This window comes from Saimiri boliviensis, chromosome 15 (genome assembly GCF_048565385.1).
Source record: "Saimiri boliviensis isolate mSaiBol1 chromosome 15, mSaiBol1.pri, whole genome shotgun sequence".
In the NCBI taxonomy this organism is placed as follows: Eukaryota; Metazoa; Chordata; class Mammalia; order Primates; family Cebidae; genus Saimiri; species Saimiri boliviensis.
The window spans coordinates 14,219,145-14,241,323 of record NC_133463.1 but is presented as its reverse complement, the minus strand read 5'-3'; the positions used below and the strand labels follow the sequence as shown (position 1 = coordinate 14,241,323).

The 22,179-nt window shown below is 38.7% G+C and overlaps 1 protein-coding gene across 1 annotated transcript in view; it reads right to left on the bottom strand.

Moving 5' to 3' along the window:
- Positions 1 to 22,179, bottom strand: part of CLVS1 (clavesin 1) — a 213,706-nt gene that overhangs the window by 106,254 nt on the left and 85,273 nt on the right. Inside the window, exon 3 of the mRNA XM_003935524.4 lies at positions 14,683 to 14,857. Within this exon, the coding sequence (XP_003935573.1) occupies positions 14,683 to 14,857 (175 nt within the window). The remainder of the gene's footprint in view (positions 1 to 14,682; positions 14,858 to 22,179) is intronic.

Genomic DNA, 22,179 nt, shown 5'->3' with positions numbered 1-22,179 from the left:
ACATTAACCAGCAATACCCAGAAAAGAGAATACAAAGGTCTAACAGATATATGGCAAATTGTCCCACCTCACTAGTAATCAACGCAAACTGAAACAAAAAGATGCTGTGCAGTGTAGGGCATGGTGGAGAGCCTACCAATAACAAAAACTTGTGTTCGGTACCCAGTATTGGTTTGGTTCAGGAAGCAGACTCTCTCATACAAAATGCGTTTCTGCAGAGCATTTTCAAGATGCTCTTCACCTCTAGAAGTTTATCCTGAGGAGTTAATTCCTGTGGCCAAAAATTTAGCTAAAGGATTATTCATATCATCATTTCACACAATACTGAATGCACTAGGAACAATCTAAACACTCAACGGTTGGGAATTGGTTAATACATGATCATATAACTGAACAACGGAATGGATGTAGTCGTTGTAAACAATGAAGTAAAATGTTTAAAGAGCTAGAAATCTGTTCACTGTAAAGTGAAAAGAGCAGATGCCCAGGTTTAAAATGTTTATTTCTGAGTAAGATTGGGTATAATTTGTATTTTTTATTTCTCATATTTCTTTACCAGAATTAGCAATATTTAAAGAAAACAATCTTTCTACAGTGAGCATGTTTATGGAACTCCCAAGCCTAGGACTTTTGGAGCTGGAGTTGAGTTTAGACAATGTTATGGATATCAACCTCCAGACATTTAGAGCATGTATTGTTCTTTTATTTTGGGAAATCTAAAAGGCAAACCTTCAAAGGGCTCTTTCTTGGTCATATGCAACTATTTTTATTAAAAAATAACTTTTTTACTCTCATAAACCCTCAAAAAATTAGCATTAATAATTTCTGGAGCTCCCAAGATATACAAATGACTAAAGGTTTATCTCTTAAGCTGTAATTTTTTAGATCATAGTATAGCTATTTTACATGAACATCTAATATTTTACACAGTTACATGATGGCTTCAGTAATCCTTGTTGAATGTGACTGAGACTCTGCCAAAGAGCTCAGGATTATGACCATGCACATCATATCTGATTCTATGATATGCTGTTGCTCTCTGGCTACTAAGATACATTATTCTAAATGGCTTCAGTCATCGTGCTTTCTAGCTTCGGTGGTAAAATTTTACATTATTTGTGTTTCTTCCCTGGCTGTCAGCTGTTATTTCTTGATATTGTCTATATGGTAACATGGGTTAGTCTCTCAATCCAAATTCTTGATTGAGACTTCTAGTATGTGGTGAGGTTGGAAACTACATAATCAAGTCAATAAGAATTATGTGTAAAATGAGAATAAACAGTCTCTAAGGGAAGTCTGAGGAGTTTTCTTAAGAATAAAGTGTGTACATTATGTTAAGTGAAATAAGCCAGGCACAGGAAATTAAACATCGCATGTTTTCACTCATATGCAAAAGCTAAAAAAAAGTTGATCTTATAGAAGTAAAAACTAGAACAGAGGATATTAGAGGCTGGGAAGGGTTAGGAGGAAGCAGGCGAATGGAAGAAATTTGTTCAAGGGTACAAATTTACTGCCAGATAGTAGGAATAAGTTGTAATGTTCTACGGCACTGTCAAGATCACTATAGCTAACAATAACATGTATTTTCCAGTAGCTAGAAGAGAGGATATTAAATGTTCCCAACACAAAGAAATGATAAATGTTTGAGATAATGATATGTTAATTAGCCTGATCTCATCGCATTTGTATGGATTGAGGCATCTTTATGTACCCCATAAGTATGTATAATTATTATGTGTCAAGTTAAAAAATAAATAAAAAATATGTACAAAAAAAGAATGAAGTGTGCAGGCTTAGTGCAGCCATTTTGAGACACTGTTTTATGAGGTACAATTGTACAATTAAGTTCCACAAAGACAATGTGCTATTGCATTTCTTGGACTTGAAATTTTCAGGAAATTTAATAAATTCCAAATATAGGCATTAATAGTTTCAGATCTTTTATAAAAACGATATAAATAGATAAAATACCAAAGTGTTGTCATACCACAAAAAAATTAATGATTCAGATAGGAACACCTTGATATAAGTGGTCAGTCATTTCTTTTTGCATAAACTCTACTGCAGCAAAACTGATCTATAGTTTTGAAAGTCAAGATAGTGACTACCATCGGGGTAGTACACAGTATCTCTGGATCACAGTTACTATTTTTTCTTGATCTGCATTTGGTTTACTATATGCTTTTATTTTCTGAAAAGTCACTGAGCTGTAGCTTATGATTTGTGTAGTTCTCTTAATGTATCTTTTTTGCACACTTATTATTTGGGTAGTTCTCTCAATGTATCTTACTCATCAAAAGAGGTTTTTACACAAAAATTAAGTCCTTCTATACATAAAAATCCAGCAATTCCCCTCCTGGGTATTTACCCACAGGAAAGGAAGTCATTACATGGAAAAGATACTTGCATATTCTGTTTATAGCAGTACAATTTGCAATTGCAAAATATGGAATTAGCCCAAATGCCCATCAATCAAGTGGATAAAGACAATGTGGTATATGTATACCATGGAATACTACTCAGCCATAAAAAGGAACAAACTAATAACATTTGCAGCAACCTGGATGGAATTGGAGACCATTATTCTACGTGAACTAACTCAGGAATAGAAAATCAAACATCGTATGTTCTCACTCATAAGTGTGAGCTAAGCTATCAGGAAGCAAAAGCATAAGAATGATACAATAACTTTGGGGACTTGGGGAGAAGGTTAGGAAGGGGTTGTGTGATAAAAGACTACACATTGGGTACAGTGTACACTGCTCGGGTGATGGGTGCACCAAAATCTCAGAAATCACCACTGAAGAACTAATTCGTGTAACCAAACACCACTTGTTCCCCAAAAAGCTATTGAAATTAAAAAAAAGAAACTACACCTATGTCCTGAATGGTTTTGCCTAGATTTTCTTCTAAGGTTTTTATGGTATTAGGTCTGATGTTTAAGTCTTTAATCCATCTGGAGTTAATTTTGGTGTAAGGTGTCAGGAAGGGGTCCTGTTTCTGCTTTCTGCACATGGCTAGCCAGTTTTCCCAACACCATTTATTAAACAGGGAGTCCTTTCCCCATTGCTTGTTTTTGTCAGGTTTGTCAAAGATCTTCATGACCAAAAGGCCAAAAGCAATGGCAACAAAAGCGAAAATAGACAAATGGGACCTAATCAAACTCCACAGCTTCTGCACGGCAAAAGAAACAGTCAGTAGAGTGAATCGGCAACCAACAGAATGGGAAAAAATTTTTGCAGCCTACCCATCTGACAAGGGGCTGATATCCAGAATTTACAAAGAACTAAAGCAGATCTACAAGAAAAAAACAAACAAGCCCATTCAAAAATGGGCGAAGGATATGAACAGATACTTTACAAAAGAAGACATACAGGAGGCCAACAAACATATGAAAAAATGCTCATCATCACTGGTCATCAGAGAAATGCAAATCAAAACCACATTGAGATACCATCTCACACCAGTTAGAATGGCGATCATTAAAAAATCGGGAAACAACAGATGCTGGAGAGGATGTGGAGAAATAGGAACACTTTTACACTGTTGGTGGGAATGTAAATTCATTCAACCATTGTGGAAGACAGTGTGGCGAGTCCTCAAGGACCTAAAAATAGAAATCCCATTTGACCCAGCAATCCCATTACTGGGTATATATCCAAAGGATTATAAATCATTTTACTACAAGGACACGTGCACACGAATGTTCATTGCAGCACTGTTTACAATAGCAAAGACCTGGAACCAACCCAAATGCCCAACGATGATAGACTGGATAGGGAAAATGTGGTACATATACACCATGGAATATTACGCAGCCATCAAAAACGTTGAGTTCACGTCCTTTGTAGGGACATGGATGAACCTGGAAACCATCATTCTCAGCAAACTGACACAAGAGCAGAAAATCAAACACCGTATATTCTCACTCATAGGCGGGTGTTGAACAATGAGAACACATGGACGCAGGGAGGGGAGCACTACACACTGGGTTCCGTTGGGGGGAAATGGGGGAGGGGCGGGGGGTGGGGAGGTGGGAAGAGATAGCATGGGGAGAAATGACAGATACAGGTAAGGGGACGGAAGGCAGCAAACCACACTGCCATGTGTGTACCTATGCAACAATCTTGCATGTTCATCACATGTACCCGAAAACCTAAAATGCAATTAAAAAAAAAAAAGAAACTATAGTAGAATGTTGTCTTTGGGCTATAAAGGGTTAACAATTCTTATTGGTTTATTTTTGAGATGGAGTCTCACTCAGCAGCCCAGGCTGGAGTGCAGTGGCGTGATCTCAGCTCACTGAAACCACTGTCTCCCAGGTTTAAGCAATTCTCTCATCTCAGCTTCCTTAGTAGCTGGGATTACAGGCACCCACCATCATGCCCAGTTAATATTTGTATTTTAGTAGAGATGGAGTTTCACTGTGTTGGCCAGGCTGGTCTTGAACTCCTGACCTCAAGTGATCCGCCTGCCTCAGCCTCCCAAAGTGCTAGGATTACAGGCGTGAGACACTGTGCCCAGTCTTACTGGTTTTCTTAGCAATGAATGTTCTTCTTTGGTGAATTTGGACTATATGTTACCACTTACTTATTCTAACAAAGTATACTTCCTCCCATGGTGGAACACAGTAAAAAGTCTAAGGTCTCTTGTTGGCCTCATAGGCGATTAAAATTTTATTGGAAATTGATGCTTGACTGTTTCAATCAATTTTTTCCATTTGCTTATTTTGAAGTGATGATCTGTTGTTCTGCTGCTCTGCTTAATCAATGGGATATAGGGAGGATCAAATAAAATACTGTTTCTGAACGTATTTTCAGTGTCTGACCAATAGGTGCTATCACTGCTATCAGCATCACGATCATCATTACCATCAGCAGCAACACCCTTTTTTTTTTTTTTTTAACTGTAGACTAGAAAAGATGGGCTTAAGGTTATTTTCCTTATTTCTTACATCATGAACACTAGACTGCCTCCTGAGCTGGAAATTTCCACATCAGGGAGGGCCAATATGTGGCAGGCTTGCCCGGGTACCATCCACACTGAAGGTAAATCATCAATCAATCCCAGTACTCTTTTTCAGCTGAGCATGGCATTTGTGTCAGAATTCTTCTCAATACTGCATTCTAATTGTTTAAATTTGATGTGAGAGCAAACGTATTTCCCATCCTTGACCTAGGCTCTAACACTATGTCTGTAGAGGTAAAATTACAGATTCATAACATGAGGAGATGAGAAGGGTTGTAAAGATTCATGAAGTCCAGTGTTTATCAGGCGTGGTCCTGTGGCCACCTGCAGCATCACCTGGGAATTTGTTACTGCAAATTCTCACCCCCACACCCCAAACTACTGAATCAGACACTCCAAAGTTAGGATTCTAGAATCAAGGTTTTAACAAGTTCTCCAAGGATCCTGAGAGTTATATAGTATGAGAACCACTGCTGCACTCCAGTCCCCTCAGTTTTTGCTCATAAAGAACCTTAGGTCTCCAGGTGTCAAGCAATTTTCCCAAGCCTATTCATGGAATTAGTTGCCAAACAGAAACCATAACCAACTTTCCAATTCCCAGGTGACATATTGGACAATAAGTCAAAAAAAAAAACGCAACAAAACGTCCCTCAAATTTCTATCTCTTTAAGTTTTTCATTGGAAATTCCTGTCATTGCCTGGCATCTTTTGGGGACTAACCCCCAACATTTTAGTCTCTATGGTTCAGGTGTAGAGCCTTGGGTGGGCTCAGGATCTCATTTAGCCAGAGCACCCCTCAATCCCCTCACTGCTACCAAGAATGCAGACACCAGAGGTCACTTATACCTGAAACTTTCAGTCTTCATTGTCACCTTATGAAAAAATCCTGACTGAAAATAAAGTCAGTATAGAGGAAAGTGAGACTGAGAGATAGAAAAAAGAGATAGTTTTTATGACATTGTTTCAACTTCAACTCTGGTCTGGCTAAGCCTGGAAGATACAGTAGCTCTGAATTGTTGGGTTATGTAAGTGCCCTCCTCTCCTCTTTCCCCCCCCCCCCCCACGGATTCTTTTGCAAGGGCATTATTTTTAACACCTGTAGTTTAATCACCAGCGAGTGTGAGCCATACAGGGCAAGATTCTCTACAGTTTCTTTCCAACAGGGGGCCCTTCAAGAATGCCAAAGGCTGCTTAACTCTGATGCCAGTTCCCCTAGAACACTGACAGGATTAGGAACTTGTAATAGTCTATTTCTGCTAATACGTTACATAGTATTTTCAGAACAGAGTCTCTGGACAGCTATGCCACACTTCATTTTGTAATCATGAGAGGCAGAGATCTCTTCTTTGGTGCACTGAGAAATATTAGCTTGGAGCGAAACAATTTACAGAGGTCAGTCCTTTGTCAAGATCAATCTTCCCCAGCTGTGTGAAGGCCCTTAATACATTCTTCTCGTGAAAATCGTATCCGAGGCAAAGTAAGTTGGAATACTTCTTCCATGACCATGCTCCTGCTCCCTCTCCTCTGGTTTCCTCTATGCCCTTACCACCTGTGGTTTGCGGACACATTTCTTAGCAGAGTTACCTTCCTTTCGCCACCTCTCCTCAACCCAGAGCTCTCTAGATGACACCCTCACCACTGCACTGCAATGGTTTCTCTCCAAAGCCCCCGTTCCTTAGTTTCTGTCCCGATCTCCCCTTTCTCCTGCTTCTCACCTAACTTGTTCATGATATGTTGCTCTTCACCTGGGTTCTTTTCTCATTCACTACTTATCCCTCCCTAGTTTTCTTCTGAATGATCTTTTCTTTCCTACAATTTCAAGTACCACCAAATCTATGGATCTAGCCTAAACCTCTTCTTTCAGCTCAGATTTAATGTAAATGATAAAGATATTCCACAATATCTTAAATTCAGCATATCTAACCCCTAAAAAAATGCTCATTACCTCCCATGCCTGCTCATTCCTGTCTGCAGGATCTCACTGATCATCACCATTCACCCTTCACCTTAGCTTCACACCTGACCTTCATCTTTGACTCCTCCTCCACCACTTCCCACGGAGCCAACCCTCAAACACTGCCTTATCTTTCCTCGTATTTGGTTATTGAATCCCTTTTATCACTCCTAGTTTAGATGCTTATCATTTCTTACTTAAATTATTGCACTTGCTTTTTAATTGGTTCTCCTGCCTTTGGCCCTCCCTTGCTCCCAGCCACCAAATTAATCTCATGTGAAATTTAAATCTGTGTTGCCATCTTGCTTCCGAATGGCCAGTGGCTCTCTAAGTCTGCAGGAGGAGACCAAACTCTTTAGCATGGCACAGGAGCATACAAACTCCTTGCCTGGCACTTGTGCACTCCAGAAAAATGAAAGATTTCTGTTTCTCTCTCCTACAGAGCTGTCTCTCTGTCTTTGTGCATGTTCTCTTCATTGCCTGTAAGCACTTCCTGCATCTTCACTCGCTATTCCATGCTCTCCTGCTAAGCATCAGCTGAGGTGTGGCCTTGCCCAGGATGCCACTCCTGACTCTACATGGCTGGATTGGATTCCTCCTCTGGGATTTTATTAGCCTGGTACATATCTCTCTTCTTGGACATTTTTAAGAAATCTTTTGTCAGTCTGCCTCTGCTTTGAACTGTGACCTTCCCGAGGACAGGAACTGCATCTGTTTATTTTTGTGACTGGCTCGGAGAAATGACTTGGTGACTGTTTTTTAAATGGATGAATCAGAGGGCTGATGAGGTTTATAATGCATGGGAGTCTGAAAAATACCATTTATCGAAAGTACACCAAAGATAAACCCATTTAAATGGAACTATTTTAAATGGGCCATACTGAGCCAGCCATCAGAATCACCAGAGTGTCATTAGCTCTAATTATCTTCCTGAGTTTAATTGATACTTAACAAAGTAGAGCATTAGAGGAGTTATTCCTCTAATATTCATATCATAACACACTCTTGCAAATTCAAAATTACAGCTTTATGACCTGAGGAGGTAAAACATAGTTTGCCTAGAGGAAGTGTCCTTCAAGCAAACCTGGAGTTTTTAGAAAACATGAATTAGGAAACTTCTTAACAAAATGCAAATATCCTTTTCCTTCCATCTGTTCTAATATTTTTTAATACATGGAAACTAAAAATTAATAAAAGATGCTATAAATGTTACTATTGAAGAGAGTTCTACAGGATGAAAGAGGTACATTTCAGCCTCATTAATCACCACACTATGAAGGCATTGGGAAAAGATTCAACCCTCAATTGTTGGGGATAATTAAAATAATCACACCACATGAACAGAAAAACAAAGGTACCTCAAGGGTCACTGCATAGGCAGGTGACACCAATCTTGCCCTAAGTAGTTACCTATAGTGAGCAGAAATAAGGAACTCTCTTGTTTAAGGCCGGTGAATAGGCTGGTAAGGTCTAATTTTCAGAGATCCAAATTACAGAGCCGGGGCAATGGAGAGTGATTTCATTTAAATGAGTGCACTACAGCCACACCGGCCTACAATAAGGGCTGGCCTCTTCATTCTTTCAACAACACTCTAACATTGAGTGGCCACTGGCTGTCTCCCAGGCATGTTGCATGTACTATTTGATTTTCACCATAAACCTCTAAGGAGGATACTATTACAACACCACATTTCACAGATGAGGAAACTAAGACCCAGAAAGTGAATGATTTGCCTGAGATCTCTGAGGGGCGGAGCCAAGATTGAAGCCCAGACAGTGGGCTCTACTTTCATCCACACCAAAGTGTGTATTGTACCAGTGGCAGCAGCATCACCTAGAAGTGTGTGCAAAGTGTAAATTCTTCGACTCTGCTTTAGATATGTGGAATCAGAAACTCTGGGAGTGGGGTCAGCATTTTGGGTTGTAACTACCCCTCCAGGGCTACCTGACATGCTTAAAGTTGATATCCATCGCATTATACTATAATGCCATATTTTAGAGCAGGGCTTCTCAAACTTTAACGTGCATACAAATCACCTGAAGGATTTGTTGAAATGCAGCTCTGATTCAGTAGGTCTGGGGCAGGACATGAGAATCGCATTTCTAAACAGCTCTTGAATCTGCTGGTACTGCTGGTTTGTGGGGTACACCTAGAGAAGTAAAGCCCTAGACTGATTGTGAAAGCCTGGAAGACAGGCTGGGCTTTGTTCCCTGCTGTACATCCTGACCCATATTTTATGTTGGATGAATATACCATGAGTCAGGATGTCTGCATCTCTGATGTATGGACTGCAGAATTGGTGTGAATATATTAATACTACTAGCTTGAAATGCATCTTCCCAACCTGACTGTCAAAATTTCTAACCACAATATGTTCCATCAGTGATACTCAGGAACTACGATTGCCCATTGATGTGACAGAATTTGCATTGTTTTAATCTTTTGAGTGAATATGGCACTTTGGATTTGCCAAAGGGAAGTGAACATGTCATATCATGTTTTGGAAAAGGGGCAGGCTGCAGGAAGGAAGCCAGAGAGAATGAACCAAGATCTGAGGATTATTTAAAAAGAGATGCCAAACAACTAAAAATTAGAATTATTCAACCCAGCAATCCCATTACTGGGTAAATACCCAAAGGAATATAAATCATTCTACCACAAAGGCACGTGCATGTGTATGTTCATCATGGCCCTATTCACAATAGCAAAGACGTGGAATCAACCTAGATGTTCATCAACAGTGGACTAGGTGAATAAAATGTAATAAATACACGCTATGGAATAGTACATAGCTGTTAAAAAAAAAAGAGGATTAAATCATGTTATTTGCAACAACACAGATACAGCTGGAGGCCATAATTTTAAGCAAACTGGCATACGAATAGAAAACAAAATACATTCTCACTTATAAGTGGGAGCTAAACATTGAGTATACATAGACACAAAGAATGGCATAATAGACACCAGGACCTACTTGAGATTGGAGGGCAGAAAGAGGGCGAGAATCAAAAAACTACCTATTATTATGCTCACTACCTGGGTAATGAAATAGTTTGTACACCAAACCCCAGCAACATACAGTTTACTCATGTTACAAAACTGTGCATGTACTCCCTGAGCCTAAAATGAAAGTTGGAAGGAAAAAAGCATAATTCTCACATGCAAAAATAATTAAATAAACGAAGGACGCTAAGGAGATAGGTGATTGCAGTTGGCTAAGCCTCTGAGCATTGCTCCATGTTCCATCCTACCTGGACTAGAACTTAGAAAGTCATCATTATCATTTAGGATTAAAAAAAAGAGAGTGGAAAAGCCATGGACCGCCTTTTCTGCTAAAGTGGTTCAAAGCTGTTGGATGAAGTTGAATCAAAGTTGGCATAAATATTATAAAAACACCTTTAACAGAAAAAAATGTCACACAATAAACCTCAAAGAGTTAATGAACTGATAAAGTGTTCAGAATGGCTAGATAATGATGTGAGTGTGAAAATGAGAAAAAAATAAATAAATAGATCGCTTTCTGAATCTCCTCCAGAAAGTGAAAAACATGCTTCTCTAAATCCATGACAAATATCTGGGTCCTTAAAGGAATCAAATATTTTGTAAATAGCCTACGGGACACAAGACGGTAGCTATTCCTAAGTGAAACACTTGAGCACAGTAAGCTCTTGAAATATCTGGGTTGGCTGAACATCGGTAAACACAGTATGTTGATTGTAATCGCTGGGCTGCAGCAATTTATAAGAAATGATTCCAAAAATTGATTTTGGATTCATCACAAAGCTCAAGAGCAGGACTTCAGTATGTGGCTCATTCTGCCAGAAATCCCCAGCAGAATTTGGAATAACACTAAGCTGTATTAAAATGATAGCATATTACTTTGTTTGATTAAAATTTAAACAAATTGTAATGAACAGATACAACGGCTCTTTTAGACTTTATATTGACCACATTTAAAGATCAAACAGCCCAGCAGGAGCACATGACTCACAAGCATTCTCAAAGTTAGTATTTTGACTAAGGTCTTTTGAACTAATATTTATAGAATATTTATGTAACTGGGGCAACTTAAGATTCTAAACAATGACAATTCCTCAAAGCATTGCTCTAAAAGGAGGAATATATAGTACAGACACTATTAGCATTTCATGACTGGCTGATACAAGACAAATTTTGATGTAAAAATCTTATGATCCTTTAAAGAAAGACTAATGACTATTTAAGAAGCCTACAAAGGGCATAACCAAGCTCCATGCGCATGCCAGTTTTTGATGCTTATTGTCAGAAGCAGTATTAATTACCTTTTAAAGCACAGAAATACAACTGGTAGACCCAAATAGAAGACAGTCCCCTACTTGCTAGCCCAGTGCCCATCACCTCTGTATTACCTAGAATCACATCCACTTTGGGGTCAGTTGGGAATACATGTAATCCAGAAAATCAGGTATATATCCTGAGTCAGAATAACAAAGCTCCTTGATGTTACATTGCAATGTCTTTTCCAAAAGATATTCCAAACATCTTTTGCTTATTACAGATGCTCTGATATGCTGCCCAGCCACTGAGAGGGCTGCCAGAAAGTCCTCAGATAATAGCTTCCTTTTGGACCTCTGTTTGAAGAGAACCACTTTGCCCAAGTTTACAACATTTTCCTAGGACAGCCAGCACACAGCGACTGAACACTGTGCACATATGAAGGCCCAGACTGCTAAGCCCAGCTGCAACTGTTCACTCCAGTTTCAGAATACCTGAGGCTTCACTGGAGATGACTGAATCCCAACTTAACTTCTCATACTGTCCAGCTTTCTCCTGTAGTAGATTCTCCAACAGGTGTTGACCCAAAGAGCACTCTCTAATACACCTCTGGCATGTTAGTGACATTGTTGCCTGCTCCCCAGAAAACCAAAAGCATAACGATTAGTAATCAAGGAATCTAACTTGTAGCAATTACTAATCAAAGTTCTCTTTGAACAACTGTGTTTATGGAGAACTAGGAACCATGGTAATAGAAGTAAAGCTCAGGGCTCTGGAACCATGCTGTGATGCAAAGTGCAGGATTGATCCAGAATGACCTTAAATTCTCACTGCCTAAAGACTGAGCTGTCTGGGATGGTCCCAACCACCTTGTCCCTGCAGAAGGTATTATATTACCTATTTGGTGGTGGGGATGTTGGAGGGGGGTGTAGGGGGGTGTTTCATACCCTAAGGCCCAAAATTCTCCAGAGGTCAAGAAGCAGGTAATCCTAGACAAACGCTATAAACAAACAGCTGAAATCCCAAACCAGACGGCCTAGCACCAAATGGGATTGCTTATTTCCCCTGACAAGGCCACTTTCTCACACATCTCTGCAGGACAGCAGAGATTTCCCTCTCCCACAATCCCCTATGTGTCCAAAGAACACTTGGACTCTGCAGGTCTCTCTGAGGGTGCATGGGAGGAAGGGAGTGTGCGACTTTTTTTCCCTCATTGAAGCTGGCTGTATGTGACTTTTCCTTTCTCTAATGAAGTCTGCCAGTGATGTTTGAATTTATCTTGAATTTCTGTGGCTAACAAATTGACACCTTTATAGGACCCTCCTTGCACAATACTGCTGACCATAAAGGAATGAATTCTGCTTAGTACCACTTAGGGCTTTTTCAAGACATCAGAGATGTTCATGGCTACATGGAGAGGGAGGCAACCCTTGCAATAAAAAAAGCTGCAAGGACAGCCAGTGGTGGATTGACCAGGGCATCTGATATCTCAAAACCAGAGAGCAGATAGCCTGAAGTGAGAAGTTAAAAGTAGCTGGGCAGTTGACCATCCACTCTGGGCAAGAGCAGAATTGTCTTCAGTAACCCTGAGTGCTTCTTCAACATGGTCAAGTCAACAAGCTAAATTGGGATGGTGGAACCCGATGAAGAACTGTACCCCAGCTCAGCTTCCTAGGGACCATGGGCTTCTTCTCCATAACAGGAGGGCTATTCCTTAACCAAAGCCATAGGACATTATGAAAATCATCTTGGACCCTGGCATATGACAAGTGAAGGCCCAAATGGGACCCAAGTTGCCCCTTCAAAGGTATTTCTCTAGTATTTCCCACAAGAATAGCTTTTATTTATGTATGGCATTACCTTTTAAAACACATTCACACACATTAATTTAGTAAGACCTCAGTACGTTCACATCAACCTACTAAACTTTTTGAGGACATATTATGTAATTCATACATTTTCAGGAAGAAAAATTGGAACATAGGGTTGGATAAAGGACATTTTCCTTACTGATTTAGGAAAATTTCTCATAATGGGCTAGAACTTGTATCACAGCGACTTGCACATATAATGAATTATCTTTTTTTAAAAAAGATAAGATTACACACAGCTTGTACAGACATTCCTGGAAATATGGTCAGTATAATTTAAGCACAATATAAATCTTGAAGCTTACTTTAAAACTTCCTTTGATAAAAGCTTTAAGGAGCGAGAGATCAGATGTTCAGAGGCTTAGATGAGAGGAGTTTGGAGAAAAGGAGTTAGAGCTAAGAGGAAGCAACTGATAGAAAAGAACACGGAAGTCTACAATTGGGTTTTTAAGGCAAGGCAGGATGCTCTACGTAGTCTGCATGTTCAAAAGCAATTTTACAAATGCCCCCCAAATACACTGCATGATGTAGCCACCCAGGACAATCTTGCATCCCTGGAACAGTGTGGACTTGCTGTTCCTCTTCTGAAATGCCTGCTCTACTTCTCCTCCTCTGGGAAATAGGATACCATTTCAATAAAATCAGATCCATTCAATACATACGTGTTTATCGGAGGTCCACTAGGTGCCAGACATTTGCTGGGGACCAAATACGAATAAGCCATAATTTAAGAAACAGACTCACCAGTTACCACAGTAGAGTGTAATGGATGATTGAAATGGGCCCTAGTCTTGCACTCTGAAGAGCATGAGTAATGACTACTTGATCTGAGAATGTCATATTTTGCTATATACATAGCTGCATGTAACTGCCATATGGGGTGGGGGAGAGTCACTCCAACGAGTTAATCTGCCTATAAAATTAATAGGGGACATGAGTTTTATCTATGCTGATTCAAAATGTCCCCAAAATACGCCCTTAATTTGGTACTATAATACTGTGTCACCAGAAGGCTAAGCAGCATTGCCTTTCTGAGTTACTTCTCATAGAATCCCAAATCCTTAGAAAGTAGAAAGAACCCTAGAGACTAACCACTCTAACCCTGTAGCCCAAAAACCTCTTCCCAAAATCCTGATAACTGGTCACACAAAGAAGAAGCAGTTTTATCTGCTTCCTTTGTGTGCACCAAAGTGATCCACTTAAGCACAAGCTCTGCAGCACTTTATACTCTTGGAAGTTGTGATCTGCAGGGTGCATTTCTGGGGCACAAAAATGCTTCGGAAAGCCCCATGCCACCTCTATATACGACATGCTCATAAAGCAGATGTTTCCTAGTTGTAATTTTTGTGAACTCTCTGGTGGATTAAGCCAAACATTTTGGAGCTTTATTCATTATTGCTACAGTGAATAATTTGTGCCTGTGGTAACCGTAATTTGGAGTTATTAATGAAAATGAGAGATAATCTTAAAAAGCATCTAAAGCTCAGGCTGAGGTACAAGCATAGAGTACTCAGATGAATTTCATCCAAGTTTCCTTTTTTTCATTCCAAAGGATAAATATTACTTTAGTTGCAATAATTTTTTAAAAGTATGTTGTCACACATGGTCTCATATTATGCATTCATTGAACGTACCTGCAACCCTTCAATAGCCAGTTTAAGGATAGAAGGTGTCAGTTTGGAGGCTTGTTTGAAGGAAAAATTACTCCAGTCTATAATTAAAATGAAGCCATTTATCTGAAGCTCCGGATCTTCAATTAGGACTTCCAATGACAGCAGGATGGCACGAAGGATGTCTGTGAAGGAGTTCCTGTGGCCAGAGCAGAAAGAACTGTGTGTAAATATTAGGTGATAGCACGTTGCGTGCAACAGTGCTGACCTCTTCATGCCATTGCTCCATGAGCCCAGCTTTCAGGGTCACACTGGCATCCTGTACCCAAAGGGACTGAAAATACATTTGATAAACTTCACAATAATGCTTCAATACTTGCAGGTTGGATACCTCTTTTGGATCTGCACCTCAGACTTAATGAGATGTCGTGCTTCTGCGTTCTTATGGTTTTCCATACTCTGCTTCCACCACAGCCCTGATTGCATTTTGCCAAAATAAATCCCTTCTCTCTCTCCCTCACAGTTCTCTGACGTCCTTTAGGGTAGGGATTGGGCCATAATCACAGCTGTTTCCCCAGTACAATGAAGCTTTGCTGAACAAATGAGGTGAGACCTCAATCAGAGGTGTTTATTTTGATGAAATCTCTCTTGTTTCCTTTGTATTTTAAAAATCTTGTTAAGAATGTAAAAACATTAATGCAATTGATGCAATTTTTTAAGCTTCAATTCATGAATAGAGAAAAATAAAACAGGAAGAGTAGCTTATTTTCTGTGAAGGTCTACAGAATGTGATTTGGGAGGGAAATTGCATTGAGTACATCAGTAACTATGACAACAGGCAGACCTGAATACAAACTAGAGTGAAAGCTCTCCAGTGCTCTGTGTATTCCTCCACATCATATATGCCCATTCACCAGGTGATTTTTGTTTTACGTAATTTTCAGACATGAAGAAGTGATGGCAAATTCACTCTGTTTCACTCAGTAAATTATCTGAGCTAAAAATCTAAGATCTTAGAGGATCTCTAGATTCAGTGTTTTTCTCAGTGAGCAGCAAAATATGAGCTTGGATGGCAAGTGATGGCAAAATCTGCTACTCCCTTTGTTTCCCTTAAAATCAGAAGCCAAGTCCTCTTGTGAAATCAGTGTGAAACAATCAGATTCTTGAGCAGTCCAATCTGGTTCAAATGCCAATGACTCCATGTTAGAAATCAGGAAATCTGTAATAAAAATGAAAGACAGGGCTGGGCATAGTGGCTCACACCTATAATCTCAGCACTTTTGGGAGGCCAAGGCAGTTGCATCATCTGAGGTCAGGAGTTTGAGACCAGCCTGGCCCAATTGGCAAAACCTTGTCTTTACTAAAAATACAAAAATTAGCTGGGTGTGGTGGCAGGTGCCTGTAATCCCAGCTACTCTGAAGGCTGAGACAGGAGACTTGCTTGAATCCAGGAGATGGAAGTTGCAGTGAGCCAAGATGGCACCATTGCACTTCAGCCTGGGAGTCACAGCAAGACTCTGTCTAAACTAACAAACAAAAAAACAAATAAAAAAAGTAAGCCAGTTAGAATATATTGAGTGCCTGGTATAAACTCAGTATTGTGCCTCATGCTTAAAGCTAATAAATTAGAATATCCTATTTCTACTTTCAAAAAACTCTTAATTTAATTGGAGTCGGGTGGGAGATTAGCAACATGAGTTGGAAGGGATCAATAAAATTTGAGTAATCAGGGAAGAGTTTATAGGGAGACTTGGGATAATCTTGAAGAATGGATAGAAATTTTATGGATAATTGGGAAAAGGAGGGAGCAAGACATTTTCAGGAGAGAGAAGTGACACAGATGAAAAATAAAGATACTAGCCCATTCTGTTTCTGCATAGTCCTTCTCACTAAAAATTATTTCCTTATATTAAGCCATAATTTTCCTCCTTCAAATCCACCCAGTGGGTGTAGTTCTGCTATATATGAAAAAACCCCTCAAGTCTCCCCACACCACACACTTTCAGCTTTCTAAGCATGATGGTCATGATACCATATATAATCTCTAGATTTAAAAAATTTTGTAACTTGAACCATTTCTCATAGGAAATGGTTCCTAATACTCTTTTTGTCATGATGGTTTCCTTTCAGATATAGCCCCTTTTCATTCTTAGAGATTTCCTATTCTTGATGTTGTAGAATAGGTTTTCATTGGGAGTTTGTATGCTTTTGTTTTTCCTTTCACATCAAAACAATTATCCAAAGACCCAAGTCTTTTGCATAGATACAGCTTTGTATTGGAATGAAACATTGATTTAAGAGACGCAAGGGAGTAATGAGTTTAGGCAATCTCAAATGGAAATGCCCAATCGGTAAACCGGAAATGATCATTAGGGCATGAGGGAGTTTGAGCCTAGATAAGTTTTCTTAGGAAGGGCATAAACACAGAGAAAATCAGGATGGAAAGGCTAAGTCTAAGGTAAAGCCTACATACAGTACTGCAGTTGAAGGAAGAAGAATTAAATAATAAAAGGGAGAGGATCAAGGTTGTGTTAAAAAAGAACAGACTATTTAAAGACACAAGGATATGATAGATTGCATCACTGTGTTACTGACACCAATTCTTCACTTATCCCTGCATCCACACACTAGCTATGGTGTCGTTGAGAATACAGTGTATTTTTTGTCTATTGTTCATGTGACTGGATTTGGAAGTAAACATCATCTAACTTTAACCATTGGCACCATGATAGGATGCCAATTCTAAGCCTAACTCTTAAGAGAACCTCAGATGTTACTACTGTTTTTTTTTTTGCCCTTCTGCCATTGCCATAGTAAAAATATGCCACAGCTGGACTGTGAAGAAGAGGGAAACATACACAGACCAGTGACTCCCCAGCCAACTAGCAGGTCTTCATTAGAAGTAGCGCCACCTAGGTGAACCCAGCCTAGATAAACTGCAGCCACCCACAGGTGCATAAGCAGCAATAAATGATTGCTTTCTTAAGCCACAGAGTTTTGAGATGGTTTGTTACATAGCAATAGCTATCCAATATCAAATGGTAGTTAATAAAGTCAAACGTAAAAGAAAGATCAAGGAGAATAAGGAAGGAGAAAGGATCACTGCATTTGACAACAAGTACTCTTTGGGAAGTTTTGAGAGAGCATTTTTAGTTGAATGGTGAAGTTAGAAATAATTAATTTTGAAGATCTTAAGCAAATTACTTAATCTCTATCTCATTTTACTCCTTTAACTACAAGCTGGCAAGTCTTTTCATCATATATCCACACTTATCTACTCCAAGAGAAAATACTGAGCTCTGCCTGGAAACCATTCTATGCATTTTGGGGAGCAGAACCTTACTGCAGGACAGGCACTGGCAGTGAAGGAAATGTTATATTCATGGGATGATCCCAGAAAAGTAAAAGAATTATAGGCTTCATTACAGTTTCCAAATGTTTGAATGCTTTACTTTTCCAGAGGAATTGGGCAGGCAGGAGAAAGTTGAATGGACTGTGTCTTGAGTCATGAAGCTTTTCCAGTGTGGAGGAGTGTGAGCTTACCTCTTTCCTTAGCTGCAGTCATTACCTTGATTTCCCTAGTTTTTGACTTCCTTGTGTGAATTTCCTCATTTTTTTTCTCTTCACTTTTTATGACACCCTTTGACTTCTGGACTCCTGGCTTTTTAAAATTAAAAATGGCTATCAGACCAAACAATTTATGTAGCTATTCCAACCTCAAAAACGTGGAGCGTAACTCCCTACTCCATAAGTGGACTTAGCATCATGGCTTCCTTCAAAGAGTACGATATATAAAGAAGAAGAAGAGTTACTCTGCAGTGGAGAAACCTGGCAAATGCTACCTCAGCCAGGTGATACAGCTCATTCTCACCAGCGATAAATCATGTTGATCATATTTATTCTTTCTATGGTGATCAAAATGGCACTTGACCTCTATGGTCTTCCTCCCAAATAAATATAACCCAAGAGTAATCATAAGAAAAACATTAGACAAATTCCAGTTGAGGGATATTCTACAAAATACCTGACTGGTACTGCTCAAAATTGTCAAGTTTATCAAAAAACAATGAAAGTCTGAGAAACTGTCACAGCCAAGAAGAGCCTAAAGAAACATAAAGACTAAAGGTAATGTAGGATCTTGGGCAGGATCCTGGGACAGAAAAGGACATTAGGTAAAAACCAAAAGAATCCAAATGAAGTATGGACATTAATGAATAATGTATTAATATTGGTTTATTAGTCATAACAGAATAAGGAAGGAGAAAGGATCATTGCATTTGACAAGTACTCTTTGGGAAGTTTTGGGAGAGCACTTTTAGTTGAATGGTGAAGTTAGAAATTAGTAATAACAGAAGTTAGAAATTTGAAAGTTAGAAACAGAGTTTCTAAAAAGTTCAAACAGAAGTTAGAAATAGTAAAGTTAGAAATAAGACATAACAGAAATACTGTCCTAATGTGAGGGAAATTAGAAGGCAGGGCATAGGGGAAGCCTCTGTGCTGTCTTCACAGTAATTGTGTAAATCTAAAAATGTTGTAGATAAAAAGTTTATTTTTTTAAAAAGTGACTACTAGAGTTTATAATCTGCCAAAATAAATCTTTGTGAATATTCTAAAGAGGATTCTAAGCAAACCAAAATGGTCATAAGCAGTTCAACTACTTTATGCAAATTGTGGAAATGAGAACAGAAGACATTTCCAGAGTTTCTTCATTCTACCAACTCACGTAGGTTTATATATGGTTTAACTCAAAACCTCAGGAGGGAAATTTTTTTTTATTTACTTTATTGCCTGCAATCACAATTCTATCAGAATATTTTAGCAGTATCAAAATGAACTAACAGATGACAAATGGCTATTTACATTTCTTCCACCCTTTTCTAAATTTGCATAGCATTTATATAGTCAGTTATGGATATTAGTTTTGGATTAATTATAAGTTCAAATGTGATGATGTATGTGAGAACACTATGTAAACTGCAAACTGCCAGTGAAATGTAAAGAACTCTATTAGCAGAAAATAGAAAACTTAAATTTTTCCCCCATAAAGGATTTTATACAAATTGGGACTTAGTAATTGCTTATCTACAGGGGTTGTGAGCAGTTAGAGATTACAAATATTGACTCATTTTTAGGTTCCATTGTTGTTTACATGAGTTAAGCACCTGAGGCTTTAAAACCTAAACCAACAGCACAATGCAAACAAAATACAAAATAGTGGAAAATAGTAAGTTATTACCAATGAGAAAGTATTCAAGTTTCAAGACATGGCCCATTTGTGCTTTGAGTTTTCAGTGGAGATTCCAGAACTTAATCCCAGGTCTAGACTCATAAGAAAAATGAGGCTGTAAGTGATCACATAATCATACAAAGATATGATAGGGTTTAAAGTAACTTTTTTTTTTTTTTGAGAAGGAACAGGAGGAAGCCTCTTAGTCAATTCTGAAATCACAGGGCATATTTTTATACTAATTTTTCGTGCTGCAGCAAGAAGTCTATTCCAGACAACCTACAAAGTGGGAGAAAGTATTTGCAGACTATGCAACTGACAAAGGACTAATATCCAGAATCTAAAAGGAACTCCAACAAATCAGCAAGAAAAAGACAAATAATCCTATCAAAATGTGGGCTAAGGACATTAATAGACAATTCTCAAAAGAAGATAGACAAATGGCCAACAAATATATGAAAAATGCTCAACATCACTAATAATCAGGGAAAAGAAAATCAAAACCCCAATGCAATACTACCTTACTCCTGCAAGAATGTCCATAATAAAAATATCAAAAAATAATAGATATTGTCAAGGATGTGGTGAAAAGGGAACACATTTCACTGTTGGTGGGAACGTAAACTAGTACAACCACTATGGAAACAGTATGGAGATTCCTTAAAGAAATAAAAGTAGATCTATCATTTGATCCAGCAATCCCACTGAGTATCTATTCAGAGGAAAAGAAGTCATTACATGAAAAAAACACTTGTCACACGTGTGTCTAACAGCACAGTTCACAACTGCAAAAATATGGAATCAGCCCAAATGCCCATCAATCAATGAGCAAATAAAGAAAATGTGGTATATATGTACCATGGAATTCTACCCAACCATAAAAAGGAACAAAATAATGGCATTCAAGGCAACCTGAATGGAGCTGGAGACAATTATTCTAAGTGAAATAACTCAGGAATGGAAGACCAAATGTCATATCTTCTCACTCATAAGCTCAGCTATGAGGATGCAAAGGCATCAGATGATACAGTCGACTTTGGGGACTCGAGGGGAAGGATAGGAGGGAGATGAGAAATGAAAGAGTACACATTGGGTACAGTGTACACTGCTCAGGTGATGGCTGCACCAAAATCTACTAAAGAACTTATTCATGTAACCAAACACCACCTGTTCCCCCAAAACTTTGTTAAAATAAGTTTTTTATTAAAAAAAAAAACAAAACTTTGGCCATTTCTGTCTTTAAACCTCTTGGCATCACACTTAATATGATGATTTTTTTTTTCTGAAATTTCTTAAGGTCTACCACAAACTACAACGTGGTTTTGCAGATAATTTTCAACAAATATCTGTCTTGGTCATAGGTGCAGAAACATTGCATTCAAGCACATGTCTTCATCTATTCATCTCATTTGAAACTTCTTTCAAAATTGCTTACTAAAATAACCATGATGTGGTTCTCAGTTACAGCGTGTGCTTTGCACTTTCTCTGATAATGATGTCAAGCCAAGGTGAAGAGGTAAATGTGCTCCTTCTATACATCTGCTGATGTATTTTGGCCCCTAGACTGGGGAAGAATCCTCCTTTAGTAAACTGACAAAGGCCTTGTACTTGTAAAAGGTGACTGGGCTAACACCATGGCTTTGCCACTCACCAAACATGCAACCATCCATACAAGACTGAAGTTCAGCAATGGACAATTTCCTTTTCCTTACATGTGTAGGGTTGTTGCTAGCATTATCCAAAATAAGACGTGCGAAGGAGCCTCCTATCCCAATAGGAGGCAGTATTTGTATTTACGTGAATTATAGAGATAACCCTCTTAGTCACTGTGTTCATGATGATGATGGTAGCAGGACAGTAGGGAGTGTGCAAATTTTAATTGTTTCGTTTCTAGGTGGGTTTATTTTCTTCTCTTCTAGGCCTGTGGGTCTTCAAAAAAACTGTCTAAAATGGGAATTCATGTCAGACACTTTCCTAAATGGTTTCTAATAATTCTTACATAATTCAGGTTTTGGCTGAATGCATGCCATTGTGCTCCTAAGCAAATAAATCCTTATTTCTCAGTGAGGTAATTAAGGAGAAAAAAAAATTGTGTTCTGAAAATATAAGATTCAAGAAGTATGCTAACAAAAAATGTTTGGCTTTGCTCTAGTAGAATTAATATTAGCAATCGTTGGTATTAAATTTACTGCCCTGAATTTTAGCTGGCAACTTAAATTAGACAATCCCTTTTCTCAGCAGAGTTGGTCACACAGAGAACAGAAGCCTGGATTTAACTCTACCTCACACTGATG